The 18,770-nt window shown below is 39.2% G+C and overlaps 1 protein-coding gene across 1 annotated transcript in view; it reads right to left on the minus strand.

Annotated features, from left to right (window-relative positions):
- Positions 1-6,384: 6,384 nt before the first annotated feature.
- The window catches only part of ap1s1 (adaptor related protein complex 1 subunit sigma 1), a 32,674-nt gene continuing 20,288 nt past the window's right edge, over positions 6,385-18,770 (minus strand). Inside the window, exons 3-5 of the mRNA XM_073475173.1 lie at positions 13,894-14,002; positions 12,758-12,895; positions 6,385-9,109 (exon numbers count right to left, since the gene is read on the minus strand). Of these exons, the coding sequence (XP_073331274.1) occupies positions 9,062-9,109; positions 12,758-12,895; positions 13,894-14,002 (295 nt within the window). The 3' untranslated portion in view covers positions 6,385-9,061. The remainder of the gene's footprint in view (positions 9,110-12,757; positions 12,896-13,893; positions 14,003-18,770) is intronic.

Below are 18,770 nucleotides of genomic sequence, written 5' to 3' on the forward strand. Positions count from 1 at the left end.
GCTGGCTGACCAGACAGTTCAAACTGAAAATCAAAAAAAAAAAGTTTACCCAGTGGAGTAGAAAAACATGGGTCAACACACTATTAAAAATGTCCCTTTGAAGGAAAAAATGGGCAGCAGAGGTCCTCAACTGGGTGCAAGCTCAAATGTACAGAAGAATGTGAGGAGGATCAAGGACTTTTCTTAGAATATTCAATCCAGTCTCAAACTCTAATTTTGTCTCTGTAATGCTGTTCCACAAACTGGAAAAAGCATTAGCCACAATCTGATGTCCTTGTCTTGTAGCAGTTTCATATCTTTCAATATTGTTTCATTTTCAGTTTGTATTTGTATTAATTTATTTGTTCATTCATTCATTACTGACAGACTGAAAGAATGTGAAAGCATGTTCCCCAGAAGATCGCTTTAATTTTGAAATTGGTTCCTCATCGCTCTTAATGCCTAGCATATACGCGTACCACAAAACAAAGTGGAGGCTGGCTTTACCGCAGTAGGATTGGTTAGTATTTCATGTTAATTAATGTTCTGTGTTCTTCTACACATCGAAAGGTCACACACTGTCCGGATTCATACAGTAAAATAGTTTGGAGTGAAGCAGCTGTCCTGATAAATCCTGAGATCCTGTCTAACAATATTTCTTTTTAGAAGCTAGATGCTTAATTCTGTTTCCTTTTGAGAGTTTATAACTACTGCTTTTAGTTTTGCTGATTAAATGTGCCACAATATTTGTTACAGTGACATTAATGTGTGCATGGAAATGTTTAAAGACAACTGAAAGCAGCCTGTCAAATCCTAAAATCAGAGTGTATGAACGGCGTGAACCCGCCTGTGTAGGAGCGTCTAATGCATCCTTTAATTATCAGGAAACAGACTGCACCTTGACTTTAGACCAGCTTTTTGTTGGTCTATGGCGCTGCCACTTTCCCCTGCCTCAAGACAGCAATCCACCATCAGTGCACCTGACCACACCTTATTTTCAGACCAACATGCCCAGGAGCACACAGGTGGGTGCAGGTACATTTGCTATTCACACAATGTGGGCACTGGACGTGAAAATGAAAACTGCGTCGATCTAAAACTAGCAATGACACTTGCGCTGCGCTGTGCGCCTCTCTGCCGAGCATAATAGAGCCTAAGAGTTCAGCAGAGAAAAGGTGACTCTGAAGTGCTATTGGCCTCTTTTTAAGTCAGTTTCAGGCTAAATGTCCTGCAGCCTGTTCCTGCCAGTGACCTCAACATCTTCCTCCTAGCTTTCTCCAGGAGATACTATTGTTCAAAGGTCATTTTAGGATGGAGTAACATTTTAAAGAACATATTATTGGAACAGTCTGATATTCACATAGAAGTTTTCTATCTGTACATGATCAGAAAGTCACATGAAGTCCATTCATTTCTGAAATGTGTGAGAAACTTGGCTGATGGGTACTTGGTCTTCGATGATATGCAAAAAAGTTGAGGAATTGTAGACAAACTTGACTGATTTTAAAAGCACCAACTAGTAGTCACAAGACAAAAGGTTGAGAATATTTCCAGTCTTTCTCTACACCTTTTATTTAAAAAAAACATGGCACTGGATATTTTAAAAGGAGACCTGGGGACAAATGCCAGCTGTGTTAGTGGCAACAACATTTTTTTGAAGTTGGGACATCAGCCATTTTGTTGGTGACCAAAACTGGAATTTCAAGGCAAAGCCTAGCGACAAACTCTATTAGCTTCTCTTTTTGTAGTTTGTTCAGTCTGCTGCTGACACTACTTCACATCCTGACATACTGCCCCCACAGGTGATAGCCATCTTCATTTTAATCCTACCCTGACATGTTTTGACTCTCAACTATCTCCGTCTTGAATCTTGGACTCTCTTTCTAGTTCTAGCTTTCATTCCCGCTTGACCACTATCCTAACTGTCTCACCTTGAATGTCAGGCCCCAATGCCTGAGTGTCAGAATGCCATGACCCTTCCTGCTGTGCCGTGTTATCTCGCTCTTCATGTCCTAGACCTTTGTTCCTTGACAGGGAGCTGGCCCAAACCCCAACTGTCTTTGCTTTGACACCCAGAGCAGGAGATATACTTGCTTTAAACAATCCCTCCACATGATGGCTGCCTATTATATCCTGCGTCTGTTTGGAGCATCGGTAGTATAGGGTCAGTATGGGGATGTGTTAATGTCAGGGGTCGGTAAACACATCACCAGCAGGGACAACAATGGGGGGAAGTTTCAGACAGGTTAACTTGTGCCATCTAGTGGTATCCTCCAGTAACGTGTGTAGTACATGTACTGTATATATTGAAAGTGGGCCCTTGGTGGGAAGAGCCATAGAAATTTGCTCCAATAACCCTCTAAATTTAACCCCTTCTGAGGACTTGGGTAGCCATCATGTGCACATAGATAGATGCAAATGTATCACTAGCACAATGGACAGAATTACTACAGTGAAAATAATAATTTACCATTTCAAAATGATGCAGGTGGAGAGCACTGCATAGAATAAGTTCGGTAAGTTTGAAAAGGGACCCTTCAACCTAGCTACTCACACAGTGTGAAAGCTTGAAGCATAATCTCTACATCCTAAATAATTTTCACTTGAAGAGATAAATAGATCATACTATGATACTACATCATACTCACACTCGTCCTGTAGACAATGGCATCCGACTTTGAATCTTAACTTTCTCAGCCACATCTACTATCATCCACTATTTTCCAACAACCACATCACTGTCTTTCATAGATTACAAAGATTGTGATTAAGGAATGTGATGAGTGTACAAATGAATTACCTATTTGAAATGAAAGGGTGGTATCTGTCCAGAACTCTTTGAGGCATCACAAGGAGGATTTTCCTCCATAGGATTACATTGAATTGGAAGATGTAACAAAACCATTATAAGCAACAGACACTGAAAAAATATCTTAAGAATGTGAGATTGCTAAAAGAAAATGTTTTCCAAAGATGTCTTTTTCTGCTGCGTGAAATGAAAAATACATACATTTTCCCTGAGATATCTCATCTGGTCCTATTTTAGATGAAAGATTTTTATGAAAGCACTGACAGCAATACCTTACATTGTCACAGTATGTAATACTACAATAATAATAATGATAATAATAATAAACTTTATTTGTATAGCACCTTTCAAAAACAAAGTTAACAAAACAATGGTAATGCAGTAAATCCCAGAAGTTAAAATATGGACAAGATAAAATACATAAATAAAAATAATTATAACAGCATCAATTAACAAAAGCAATATGATGAAAGCTTTAAGAGGAGATTTAAAAGAAGACACTGAGTTCGCCTGCCTGAGATCCTCAGGCAAGGAGTTCCACAGCTAGGGTGCCTGGACAGCAAAAAGCCTGGAAACATTTGGTCGCAAGACAGTATTTTGGAACCATTAGTAGGACCCTGCCAGAGAATCGCAGACAGCAATCAGGCTCATAAAGAGTCAGCACATCACAGATATAGGCAGGAGTCAGACCAAGGCTTTAAAAACAAGCAGTTAAATCTTAAAATCAATCCTAAAACTCACAGGTAACCAGTGAAGGGCATCAAGGATTGGTAGAATGTGGTCACTCCTCTTTGTACGTGTTGAAAGCCTGGCAGCAGCATTTTGTAAGAGATAAAGGCATGGACGACCTTTTCAAAGTCTATGTAGGAAAGGGATGACTTGATCTTGGTCAGCTGTCTCAGTTGTTCAAAGCAGGACTGTACCACTTTTGTCACCTGGGTATCAATGGACAAATTCAAGACAAAGATAACACCAAGGTTGAGGGCCTCCTTCCAAGCATTATCAGATAGGGCACCCAGACCGATACTGATGCCATGTCAAAAGGATTTAGTTGATATAGCCTAGCTTTAATCAACAGTCTATGGGCAGTTAATAGGAAACCACTGCATAATCACTTAGTAAGAAATAATCAGTTAGGGTTTTATAACGACTATACTTCAAGACATATTAATTTAGAGAAAGTGAAACTTTGCTGAAATTTTTCCAGGGGAAAATCTGGTTTGTTCTATATCATGACTGATCACTTATGAGCTTTATTATATCCTACATATGATTGCAAAGGAATTTATAGTATAGCTGACATATTCATCCCAGCCCAAAGCTTTTTGTGACTTAACATTGGATCTAGCTCCAGAATATTCTGAGTATGACATTTTTTGTAGTTACACAGGACCAGAGTGGTAAGCCTTACCTGGTGAAGCAATCTATGTAACTGATCACATGACATCGATTTCATGAGTTGGAATCTCTCTGTCAAAGGGTAACTCGACCAATTTTTCACAGTAAAGTGTATTGACAGGTCTTGGGGTGTACTACTGCATATGTGAAAAAAAGGTATATAAAGCCTTTTGTGGCTCCAGAGGAAGCTACATGCAATCTGATAAATTGCCTTCAGTGATGTCACTCTTTCTAAGTTGCATTGTGGGTAATGCAGGTGGCAGGTTTTGAAAGGTTACAAAGTAAACGTATTATAATTTTTTAAGATTCAAGGGTTTAAAACATAAAACTATATGTTTGAGTCTTTGTACTACATCTATAAAATGGAGTGTTGATAATCAATTGAGGAGTCTCAGGGCCTGGGGAGTGAAGTTGCTCTGTAGTCTGGTGGTATGGCACAGATACTTCTGTATCTTTTGCCAGATGGCAGCAGGGTGAACAGACTGTGGCTGGGGTGCGTGTTGTCCTTAAATATACTTTAGGCTCTGTGCAGACATCACACGCAATTTTAATCACCCGCTGTAGAGCTTTCCTGTTCTGTGCTGTGTATGAACCATGCCAGTTTGTGATGTTTCCAGTCAGGATGCTTTCTATTGGTCCTCTGTAAAAGTTTACCAGAATCTGGCTCCAGAATTTACTACTTTTTACAACTTTTCTGTGCCTTTTTTTTTTTTTTTTTTTAAACTTAGGTGGTTCTCAGAGATGGTAACCTTAAGCTGTTCACCTGCTTCACCTCAGCTCCAGTGATGTAGACAGGAGTGTGTCTCTGGCTCTTTTTTTCTAAGATCAACAATCAGCTCCTTGGTTTAGCATTGACGTTGATCAGTAGATTGTGTGCAACACCTGGCAAGATTGCTGATTTCCTCCCGATATGAACTCTCATTGTTGTTTGTAATGCGGCTGATGTTTGCGTCGTCTGCATACTTCACAGTAGAGTTCTCATGATGTCTGGGAGTGCAATCATGGGTGTACAGTGTGAACAGAAGGGGGCTGAGCACACAGCCCAGGGGGGCTCTGGTTTGAGCACTACCATATAGGAGGTGTGACTGCCAATCGTACTGTCTGGAGTCTGCTTCTGAGGAAGTCCAGTATCCAGTTGCAGAGTGTTGTACTCGAGCCCACAGTTTTCCAGTCAGCTTCATAGGTGAGTTTGTGTTGAATGCTGAGCTGAAGTCAACAAACAGCATCCTGATGTAGCAATTTTAAGCTGTCCATAATAAGTACAACAGTTTTATGAGTGCAATACTAGACCAGTGGACTGGTTTTTCAAAACCTGTCGCCCCCATTACCCACAATGCAACTTAGCCACTATATGACATCACTTGAGGCAATTTATCAGATTACATACAGCTTTTCCGGAGCCACAAAAGGCGTTATACTCCACGTATGCAGTAGTGCTCCCCAGGACCTGTTAACTCACTTTAATGTGTAAAATTGCCCTTTCAATTTCATTCATATTCAATCAACTGTTTCAGTTTATTAACTTAAAAGTTTTGGATCAGAATTTCCAATATCTGGGAAAAAAATCTTTAAAAAATAAGTCAATAAATAACGCTTAGACTACATTTGTTTGGGTTTTGATTAGTTTTAACTTTGATGAAAACTGATAAACGATTTGGACTCAAATTGAATAAAACCTAACTCTTTGCATTAGCATAGAAGTAAGCGTTTGTAGAACCACGCATACATTTGACAGAAACCTTCATTACGCCTGCCAACTCATTGACATTAAATTATTTGTCTGATTACAAGCTGATCCAAACCAAGTCAAACTGAAGGCCAGTTGAGATAGAAAAAAAATCTTCACTTCACTTAGGAAACCAAATTGATATTGATAAGTTTGCCTTTTTTTTAAAAAAAAGTATGGATTTAACCAACCCTGACATAAAACCTGAGGTATGGACTCAATGTGACCCTGGTAAACTGTTACACCCCTGAAGAATGCATTAAAAAATTAAAGCAGATGTACTACTGTTAAAGAAATGCACTGTGTTGAAAATAAAAGACAGATTATCTAGCTTGTACAATTCCTAATTCCTATAGTCTAGCAGTGCTCGTCCTGCCCAAGATGGCATTGTAGACAGATCACCAACATCAGTAAAAACCACACATTAAAAAATAAGAAAAAACATTGTAAAAACATGTATGAGACAATAATATATACTTGTCTAAAATTCAGTTTATTCTAATTGACGTGAAATTTCAGCCCAGTTTTAACATGAAGTACCAGTTTGTAGTACCAACAGAACAATGTCAAGTTCCCAGTCGGACACCAAACTCTGCTTATTTTCATTCCATCTAAGTGTATGCGTGCTGCTGTCTGGAGGAAAAGTATGTGAGGTGTAATTCTCAGTTGCACTTTGTTAAATTGCATAATACAGACTTGACATTTCCACCTTGTCTGGCACATCAGTCCACTAACAGTACATATGAATGGCTCATATGTAAACAAAATATTTAATGTCGTAATGCAAATGTCAAATGTCTTTGGTTCATTATTTACAATCCACAATGCGGTTTATCACACTGTGCCTGTTATGTTAGGTAAATGAGCCAATCACAGATTTAGGACTGAATTCCAAACAATACAACTCTGCCTTCATCAGAAAATTTAATAGAATTTCTTAAAACAGCGAGTCTAATTCAAACAAGTGATCAAATATACTGAGGTGTTTTTGACAGCACCTCAGGATTAGTAAGTACAAGCACGCGTAGAGAGTGGAGCCTGAAAACAAATGAAAAAGTGTTACAACCTCCCATCATAGGTATGGCCCTCAATCCTATTTGTTAAAGATAACAATTTACTTTTATTTCAGAGAACTGGGGATTCAATGCCTCGACATGGCTTTAATGCATGGGTTGTAAATTGGGGCCCTGGTTTGATTGCCCAGTTTAAACAATGCTTATAAGTGGTGAGAACGAGGGACAACACTACAAAAATAAGTTGTAATTAAATTGAATAACCCTTTATACAAGAGAATAACAGACTGAACACAGCTTTTGCAATGTGTGAGAATAGTACTCACATGTGTCCAGATATTGAAAATAGCAACACTTCAGTGGAGGACTGTGTTTTTCACATTGCACATTGCATGTTATTTCCCTTGTTATGTTATAAAAAACACAACCAATAGGAATAATGGCAAATGCTATCAATACAGATTTCTATAAACACATAATAATAGTAACGTTCTAGAAATATTCTATATTTTTTTGATTGTCACCAAATCTCATGTGCAGAGCCAAACAATGAATGTATCCTCATAACAAGTATTGTTTGTGTATCCAAAGCCTGGTATAGTATTGTATTCCACTGTGCCATAGAGCTCCATATTTGTCCATTAAAACACATAAATAAGCCACACTGTTGCAGTGATTGTTTCTTCATTACCATGAACACACACACTTCAATTTATTTGACTCAATCCCACATACACAATCCTGCTGCCTGAAATACTCACTACAGAACTTAATCCGTCGGTGAAAACTGTCCCCAGCAAATGCATTATTTCTTCCTGTTTGAGTAAGTTTGCTAAAAATACAATGTCCAGCTGTTTAAGTGGATTAATGAGCTGTTTTTAAAAATTAAACTATTTTTGGGAGGGAAAAAATGTCTGACTCATAATTCTTCTATTTTGCATTTGTTTTGAATGTTCATTAGGAATGATAACATATGCTTACAAATTTATTGAAAAGTTGAATCTTTTCAATCGAAAAGATTGAATCTCCCAGCAGGATTTGACAGTGTTCCACATTGCAAAAATTTGCCAGAAGTATTTGAAGACCACAGAAGACCAAGGAGTCCTGACTGTCATGGACTTTCCTCCACAATCACCTGACCTCAACCCCATTCAACATTTATAGGGCACATTTTGTGACATTAAAAGAAGCTTTGTGAAACTGTTAAATCATGCTAGGATAACATGAGTCATCAGGTTTTGCACAAACTTATAGAGTCCATGCCAGCTTGAGGACATCATGAACAATTTTCAGAGATTCAAACAAGTGCAACATACAAGTACGTTGACTAGTGGACTCAACATTTGGACCCTACCGTATATGTGACCTATTTTAAAATATTTATGTCTTCAGTAGGAAACATTGCACTTAGGGCTTAGAGCCACAGACAGTAGGGAAGTCAAAATGTATTAGGAGACTAACATATGGTTAGCTTCGGCCTTTTCATGAAAATCGTGAGAATTTTTGAAAATACAAAAATTATAGAATAACTTATTTAAGTGAGGCCCAGCTATTTTTTCTAATTACCCTAATCCCTGTTCAAGTCCTGGTCAACAGTCAGTATCTGAAAAAACTTCAAAACAAGGCATGACCTGTTCAACCAGCTCTTTGCATCAAAGCACCAGTCAAACTGTCACCCCACCTCAACTCTGTCTGTATTCAGTGTGGGCTCCTAGCACTCTGATAAGCAAAGCTGGACTCACTCCTTTAAAAAGCCACACACGTTTAAAATTTATCCCAATTTCTCTTCCCCATGCTCAGAACACACACACACACACACACACACACACACACACACACACACACACACACACACACACACACACACACACACACACACACACACACACACACACACACACACACACACACACACACACACACACACACAAAGCTAAAGGGCCTGTCAATGCAAGGATCTTCCATTCTTAACTGACTGTCTTTTTCCAGTGTAACACTGTACATCAGTCCCCAAAGCCACAGATAAACAGTACCATCTCTGTCAGTCCAAGCATGTTCAATCCCAGCTTCTGTCCCGCCCCCTCTCATCCAGCCCTCTGCCTTAGGATCTATAGTCTCTCATAACGCTGCTGTGTACTACGCCAAGCCCATCTCCTCCAACACACTCCTAGGCGACTCATCCTCCTGTAAAGGAAAACACAGAAACGTTAGAATGGACGAGTCACTTACACTTTTTTTTAAAAAAAACTATGTAAAAAAATGACAAATTACAGACATGAATCACTACAGTCAGCTGTACCATTTATATCACGTAACATTATGGCATAATGAATCCCTGAAACATTTAGAAATGTGGAAAGAAAAATAAACATAATCCAGTTTATGGCAGATCACAGACCATACTGCACTGGGAAAGTTCTACTCTGTATTTCTCAAAAATATTTATTGGAGATGTGAACTACTATATTACACTTCTGCTTATAAATAGGAGACACTGTGCCTCAAAATAAAGGGCGGACCTGATAAAATGAGTAGAATTTCAGTGAAAATTTCCTCATAGAAATGAACCGTGACCCAAAGCCAGTTTGGCTGCAAGAATAATGAACCTTAGTAAAGGCAAGCAGAGTGCAGGCACTGCTGCCACACCAGGCTGAAGTAAGTTTGGTAATCACCAGCTGGGCAACGGTTTAACCCAACAGAGTCTGCATTAAGTCTGATCATAGATTTTGTCCTTCACAATGCCACCCTGTTGTAGCATGTGCCCCCATAAGCCTATAGCATAACTTTCTAACAGATTTCATGTAATATGTTGAGATAATCTGCTAACTGATAGATATAGAAATGTGGAGCTAGAACAGTCAAATAAAACTTAACTGCAAATGAAAACAGCTCTTTGTTTTAAATGTCATTAGTTGTCAGTTTCAACTTTCTGTCCATGTTTTGGGGTGGAGAAGAGGGGTTTAAGAGTAGGGCCATAGTGTGATTTATGTTTATGAGAAAAAAAGTCACTCCTCTGGGTGGCAAAGTCTGTTCTGGTCAACCCACGATGGCATCCATGGGTTCACCCGGGACTGCCAAACTACAAGTATGTTTAGTCTGTCTATCTGTGCTGTCATTTCTTCACATCATGCCAGGCTGCATTTAAGGTAACTTAACTAACGGCATTCTGGTAGATGTCTGCCAAAACATCCTCTGACATTTACCAATGTTAGCTAGCATCAGCGATAATCTTTATCCAGCTTACACTAGTTTAAAATGAGTTTTTATGTGCTTCAGACTGACAATGAAACATCTTGGTGGGAATATTCAAGTCTGAGGGTGTAATGCCTACTCTGGAGTTAGAGACCTGCACAGAAGTAACTCCACCAACTCCATCCTTCAGAGACATGTTATAAAACTCTGGTTAGCATTTTTGTGGAGAAGGATTCACACTGCAGCAGGATAATGAGCCCAAACACCTCAAAGCTTTGTAAGAACTACTTGAAGACCAAAGAGTCCTGACTGTCATGGACCACAGTCACCTGACCTCAACCCATTCGACATTTATGGGGGCACTTGAAGAGTGAGAAAGTCAAACATTCAGTGACATCACAAGAAGCTTTGTGGAACACTGTCAAATCATGCTGGGATAACATGAGCCATCAGGTTAGCACAAACTTGTGGAGTCCATGCCAGCTCAGTACATGCTGTCATTAATGAAGCAAAACTGTGAAGACTGAATGCTAATATATAAGTGGCCCTATTAGCTGAATGTAGTCTGCCTGCACTGCAAGTTTGGATGACGGGGGAGTCACAATGGTCAATGGGACTCAGCTCGACCAACCTCAGCCACCTCCCAGTGAATATTGCTGGACACCAGACTGAGAATGAACACTGCTGCATGGCTAGCTGGTTAGCATGCTGACTTCAGTAGTATACTTTGCAACACAATACATACAGCGGGGAAAATAAGTATTGAACGCGTCAACATTTTTCTGTCAATGGTTTTAATGTTGTGGCTGATCAGTGTATATGTTTTGATTTCTTTGTATGTGTGGATTACTTGGGTTGTTACCGACATCTGGTGACAATTTCATGTCAATAGCCCCATCAGAAATATATTTACTGAGAAAAATGTTGATGTGTTATTTTCCCCGCTGTAAGCATAAGTTCACCACTGTTGTTTATTTACACTATTGAAAATTCTGGCCATTTCTGACAAATTGCTCCTTCATTGCAGTTGCAGTTTCTGGTGAACTCTTGGATGCTTTTGCTGTGTGCTAGGTGTGTGACTACAGGTGCATCTCAATAAATTAGAATATCGTGGATTACACACCAAGTGAAATAATTCAAGCCTTTATTTATTTTAATCTTGATGATTACGGCTTACAGCTCATGAAAACCCAAAATTCAGTGTCTCAGAAAATTTGAATATTACATAAAACCAGTAAAAAAAAAGGATTGTTAATACAGAAATGTCGGCCTTCTGAAAAGTATGTTCTTGCATATGCACTCAGTACTTGGTTGGGGCTCCTTTTGCATGAATTACTGCATCAATGCGGCGTGGCATGGAGTCAATCAGCCGGTGGCACTGCTGAGGTGTTATGGAAGCCCAGGTTGCTTCGATAGCAGCCTTCAGCTCATCTGCATTGTTGGGTCTCGTGTCTGTCATCTTCCTCTTGACAATACCCCATACACTTTCTATGGAGTTCAGGTCAGGCGAGTTTGCTGGCCAATCAAGCACAGTAATCCCATGGTCATTAAACCAGGTACTGGTACTTTTGGCAGTGTGGGCAGGTGCCAAGTCCTGCTGGAAAATGAATGAATTCCGTGCCTCTCCACTCTTCCTCCAGACTCCGGGACCTTGATTTCCAAATGAAATGCAAAATTTACTTTCATCTGAAAAGAGGACTTTGGACCACTGAGCGACAGACCAGTTCTTTTTCTCCTTAGCCCAGGTAAGACGCTTCGGACGTTGTCTCTGGTTCAGGAGTGGCTTGACACGAGGAATGCGACAGTTGTAGCCCATGTCCTGGATACGTCTGTGCATGGTGGCTCTTGATGCACTGACTTCTGCCTCAGTCCACTCGTTGTGAAGCTCCCCCACATTTTTGAATGGCCTTTGCTTGACAATCCTCTCCAGGCTGCGGTTATGCCTGTTGCTTGTGCACCTTTTCCTACCACACTTTTCCTTCCACTCAACTTTCTATGAATATGCTTGGCTACAGCACTCTGTGAACAGCCAGCTTCTTTAGCAATGACCTTTTGAGGCTTACCCTCCTTGTGGAGGTAAGTCAATGACTGTCAAGTCAGCAGTCTTCCCCATGATTGTGAAGCCTACTGAACCAGACTGAGAGACCATTTAAAGGCTCAGGAAACCTTTGCAGGTGCTTTGAGTTAATTAGCTGATTAGAGTGTGACACCTTGAGCCTACAATATTGAACTTTTTCACGATATTCTAATTTTCTGAGATACTGAATTTTGGGTTTTCATAAGCTGTAAGCCATAATCATCAAGATTAAAACAAATAAAGGCTGAAAAATTTCACTTTGTGTGTAATGAATCTATATAATATCTGAGTTTCACTTTTTAAATTGAATTACTGAAATAAATTAACTTTTCCACAATATTCTAATTTATTGAGATGCACCTGTATGTCAGAAGCTTCAGATCAGACCAGGTGCAAAGGAGTGTTGTTTTCTCATTAGTGTGCAGATATGTAAAACACACTCTCCTTGCACCTCACCTCAAGCCCCTCCTTTCCACCCCAAAACAAAGTTACAGAAAGTTGAAGCTGAAAATCGGTCACACTGAGAAAACACTGCTGACAGTGGTGGGTGAAGCCCAGGTTACCTCCTGCAGTAGGTCTGCTTGTTCAATGGCCTTGAGGACGCTCTTCTTAGACGTGTCCTGGATCTCTCCTCCCATCAGGAACTCGTCTAGAATGAAGTAGGCCTTCTCAAAGTTAAAGATGATGTCAAGCTCACACACCTGCACAAACAAACAAAAAATGCATTGCTTTCTAAAGCAAAGAAAGTCTTCACATGCTCTGGATGGTAGAACATCTCACCTAACTCTGTATGGGGCATGGAGAACTGGTTCCAAATTAGAAGAGGAATCATGACGAAATTTTAATTTCAATTCTGGTCTTTGGTGCCTGAACAAAATTCACTTGTGCTACCTTCAAATAAACAGAACACTGCAAACACCTACCATATTATCTACCACGGCCATGCTATACATTTTTTGCGAGTCTCATGTGAGTTGAACTTATATCTGTCTCCTAATTTGTCTTATTAAATTGTGAATTGAGCATTATTGTCAGTTACTCTACTCAGCCCTTGCCAAGTTGCTTGACTAGCTGGTTAAAAGCACAAAAAGTGTGGTTGTCTTGTAACTAGGGCTGTCAATCCATTAAAAAATTTAAATCGTGATTAATCACATGATTGTGAACTCACATTTTTTATCTGTTCTAAATGTACCTTAAAAGGATATTTTTCAATTTCTAATACTCTTATCAACATGGGAGTGGACAAATATGCTTTCTTTATACAAATGTATGTTTAATATTATTGAAACAATCAAAAACAATGACAAATAATGTCAAGATTAGTCTCCAGAATAACCTCAAAGGTACTGCATGCTCAAAAAATATGCTGAAACCATAAAATGGCAAACTCAAGCCAAACAAGCAACAATGTAACATTCCTTAGTAATACTAACACAATGTAGTGTCCAACCTTACACTTGTAAAGGTTAACTAAACAATGTTAATCAGCCTGCAAGCTGCAGCCACCCATTTTGCTATCGCTGTTGAAAATTTGTTGCATGTAGAGTGCGTCTCCATTGCAAACTATCCAGCGTAGACTGCCTTTGGGGAGGGGGAGGAGGGCCGAGGGTCATGCGTCAAAAAAATTAGGTTTGACAGCCCTACTTGTAACAATCTCAGGGGGTGACATGACAAAAAGACCAAGAAATCTATGACTTACACTGCCAAAGTACTTATCCAGCAACTCTACAAAGCGGTGGATGACTTCCAATGTGATCAGCTCATTGTCCTGCTCTTCAATTGCACAACAGAAATACAGGCTGGCATACCTGCATGAACAGACACATGACCACACACACAAAAAACAAACACAACATATTAATATAATAACACCTCACATTATAAAATATTCTCTGTGGCAGAGTAGAATACAATGCAAAACAAAGTAAAAACCACTGTGGGACACCAGAGTTTAAAGCTACAGTTCCTTCATTTACCACTAGATTCAGGAAACAGCAGCTAATGGATTTTACTATTGGATGCTGGTGGATTACATTTATAAATTCTTGTGTTGAACTGTTTAGGAGCTTTAATCTCTCGAAGAAACAATTACTATATTACCCAGATTGCATCATGAAACTCTGAGTCTGTCTTTATGGACACACTGTTTGGAGAAGAGTGCACTGACCAAACGTCGAGTTAGTTGATAGAGGTGTATACCTCTATCAACTAACTCATATTCCTGTCGTAATGTTTACATAAACACTCCTCTGAAATACTTAGGGTTGGGTACCGTTCACATTTGTACTGATACTAGTTCTGATACCGATACCTGGAATTCGATAGATTCTAGAGACAATATATCATAGTCCATATTCCAGTAACAATGAACGTCACATGTCAGTCAGTCTTTCTAAGTTCAATTTCAGTAGCATCAATTAGCAATCTGGTTAACAAAATACTTTTTGAAGTAGACACATTCATACATTTAGCTATAACTGCTCATCAACCTTGCGCTGTAAGGATAAATGTGATAATAAATGTGAGAAAACAACAATTTTTATATGTGCTGCCCTCTCCTGGCAAACGTCGTCTCCCCTAGTGGTAGCTGTATTTTTAACCAACTGGGAATTTTGAGTTTGCATTTTGACCCCTTGAGCTTGTTGGAGCGGCTCAGTGTTACAGTGCTACAGCAGCGGATTGAGTTACACTGATTCTTGACACTTCGGCAAAAACATGTCCCACTAAGAAAAGTGCTAATTCTGCAGAAGAAGAATAACACTTTCTTGTTTAAAATAATGATGGTTGATCATCTGTGGGTCTTCTGCACAAGTGGAACATTTTTAAATATGTTCGTTTATAATTTTATAATTTCTGTGATTATATGTCAGCCCAGTACCTACAAAACCAGATGTTGCAAAAGAACATTTCAATTTGATATAAAACTGTGAAAAAATCATGTAAAATGTATAATATAGATCCCACATGAAAGAGTAGAATTTTAAAAACATTTTTAAAACTAAAAGCATTGACTTTTCAGCAATATTTATTCTCATTTTGTGATTAGTCAAAATGTGACTCACGTTTTGTCAACACCAAAGCAATAAAATCAGGCACCCCCCACATGGTTAACTATATTCCTGAGGAATCCCTTTCCACCTTCAGTGTTTGCTAAATGTAACAAGGTCAATAAAGCTGCTATAACTTCGGTAGTATATTTAAATATAAAATAAAATAAAATACTGAGGTAAATAAAACAAAATGCTGAGGTATCGTGGAGTAAAGGTAAGATTAGTATAGATAGGATAATTTTAAATTAAGATATAAATGTATGTATTTTAAGAAGAAGCCGGAGGCAGCAAGCAATGTAAAGAAAACAAGATGGCTCCTGTATACAATGAGTATACATGAGTTTCTTGGAAAAAAGTGTGTTTTTGTCACCACCGTCAGACGTCAACACATAGTATGATGGTGTTGACAAAAACATCAAAATTATCCCGAAATGGAGCTTTGAATATAATTTAGGATCACACTGTAATGTTTCATTTTAACCTCTTTATTTATAATATACATGATTTCTCCTGTATTTCTTCCACAAACAGGCCTATGTATCCCAACATGAATGTGACCCCCAGTGACTAACACCATAATTTCATTTCATTTTTACAACCATTTTATAAAACTTCACCAAATTAAACATATGGTTATTCCATTAAATTCTGACTTTTCATTTATTTTAGGAAGTTATGGCTAGGCCGCAGCTATCTGTAAAGGAATAAAGTGAAAAAAGAGGAGAAAACCAAAAAAAGCAAGATGATCAAAGTTTCAAAAGATCAAAACTTTGAAAAATAAACTTCAGGGGACAATAAAAGAGAAAAACAAACTGAAAAAGCATTGGCAAAAATAACAAACTAGAAATAAAACTGGAGCTCATCTTGCATTGGGATCACATCAGCTGAAACACCATCAACATGCTAACATTCCAACCCATAATTACTCAGTAGTCAATGTAACATTTTTACATCAGTACTCTGTACTTGATCACGCCCATCTTTAAACTTAGCCTTTATTTTGATTTCAACTACACAAACAGACAGACATATAAACACCTGGCAAAATATTCCAACTGTTTCTGTTGAAGTTACTGCTGCACGAGGGGCCCTATTCAAACGGCCTATGGCACATGGTCTATAGCACAAGGTGCTAGTGCGTTTAGGCCATGTCCAAGTCCATTTTGCTAGTTAAATAGCAGATAATCTGGGCACAAGAGTGAGGTGCATGGCACAAAGGGGTTGTATTTAGACTCTGCATTAGTCATGGGTGCGTTTTGGGTGAAACACAAATTAAACCAATTTGAGTGTCGTCTCCCATTCTCTTTAAGAGCCAGGTGCGCCCAGACTGCAGTCTTTGGCTGCTGGACCTTCTGCATCCTCTGTCCCATTAAAGACTCTGTTTGACTGCATATGAAAAAATACACATATTAACTGAGGAGCAGCACTGCTGTGCATCTCTCTGTGTGTGCGTGGATCTCACTCTGTGGATCAGGCGGAACAGGTCATAAAAAGTAGGGCTGGGCGATAAAACGATCTTGATCATTTTCATGGTAAAATTTTCCACGATAACGATGATACATTTATGACATATATTTTGGATATAGTTATTTTTGAGTCCGTTTTCCTTTACCTAGAAAACACTACATCAACAGCCAATCGCACAGCAGAGAAACAAATGCATGTGGTTGATGCATGTTTCCGGCCCCTCCCACTCGCAACAACTCAGAATGACGGTGACCACCTGTGTGTCGAGCCGACACAAGAGAATGAGCGGTCCGACTAGCGAAACCGAGTGCGAGGAAACTGACAAAGACGAAGAAATTGTACCGAAGAAAGGTCATACCACTTTGGTTATTTGGAAATAGTTCGGCTACCTGAAGTCTGACAAAGGACAGACCACCATTAAGTGCAAAATGTGTCGGCGACCAGTCCTCAGCAGAACTGGAAACACCACTAACCTCTTCCATCATCTCAAAAGGTACCGTCCCAAACAGTACTCCAAAAGCATGAGTTAGCGCTATCATGCTAGCGTCAGCCTCCCCGCAAGTAGCCAACAGCCCAGCCCCACTGCTTCTACTAGTCAAACTTCAGTTCGACAACCAACAGGTGCCGCTGCTTTTTCAGACATTACCCCATATGAGAAGAAACCGAAGCGACACAAAGACATAACCAGTGCAGTTACGTACTGTATCGCTAAAGATATGATGCCTATAAGCACGGTTGAAAAATCAGCTCTACGCAGAGTGTAGGGTAAAGTTGGAGCAGAAGCTCAGAGGTGTCACCGTTGATATGTGGTCTGGTCGCACGTCCGAACCACATCAGGTCTTACAGAACAGGAGGCATTAAAGCTGAACTGAACAACTACCTGCAAGCTCAAGAATGTGCAATATTCAAAGAATACAGTAGCATAATCATCCTCAACATTTACCTTTTTATTTTCTTTTCTTTAATCAATGTTCAGTTCAGTATACTACCTCTAAAATGTTTGAGACACGTTTGAAACACGTTTGAAACAAGCAATTTGTTGTACATATTCATCATTTTATTTATCCAGTGTTAACATAAAGCCATTTGGTTGGCTGGTTCTGTTGAATGTTTGTCACCTATTCATTCTGACAATTAATAATTGTATTTTATAAACCATAATTAACCTTCTGGTTTGTTTTGATGCGACATCGATCAATATAAAAAAACATATTGTGATAACTGTTTTGGCCATATCGCCCAGCCCTAATAAAAAGTATCATCCTGCGTTTTGAACCCGCCTGTGGAGGCACATCTGAATAATGCGTCCATTAAATAGCAGGAAACAGACTGCGCCTTTGACTTTAGACCATTTTGTGCTTAAACTTAAAAAAAATAAATAAAGCTGTGGCTAAAATGGAATGAACTACAGTAGAATCTGGGACTTTTATGTCATCAACCAAGTTTGACTTCAGGTGTTAGAATAAAGGCTGATTTATGGTTGCATGCAGAATCTACACAGAGTCGATGCTATAACCTATACAAGTGGCCTACACAGTACTGAGCATTTATTCATGTGAGCTGGTATGTCCGCGTTGCTGGCGGTTGTGAGTGGAATGCCAGCTGACTTTCTCCTTTAAACACACTGACTCACAGCTGTGTCACTGGACTAGAGAGAGCAGACAGACAGACAGTCTGCAGGGAGGTCTACCATACAGTGGTGCTTGAAAGTTTGTTAACCCTTTAGAATTTTCTATATTTCTGCATAAATATGACCTAAAACGTCATCAGATTTTCACACAAGTTATACTTGGCCATTTATGTATTGAGGAAAATGATCCAATATTACATATCTGTGAGTGGCAAAAGTATGTGAACCTCTAGGATTGGCAGTTAATTTGAAGGTGAAATTAGAATGAATGGGATGATAATCAGACAATCAGTGGGCGCCCTGTTCTATTTGAAGAACAGGGATCTATCCAAAACCATCTCTAAAGAGTTTGGACTTCACCAATCCACAGTCAGACAGATTGTGTACAAATGGAGGAAATTCAAGACCATTGCTACCCTCCCCAGGAGT

This window comes from Pagrus major, chromosome 10 (assembly GCF_040436345.1).
Source record: "Pagrus major chromosome 10, Pma_NU_1.0".
Taxonomy (NCBI): Eukaryota; Metazoa; Chordata; class Actinopteri; order Spariformes; family Sparidae; genus Pagrus; species Pagrus major.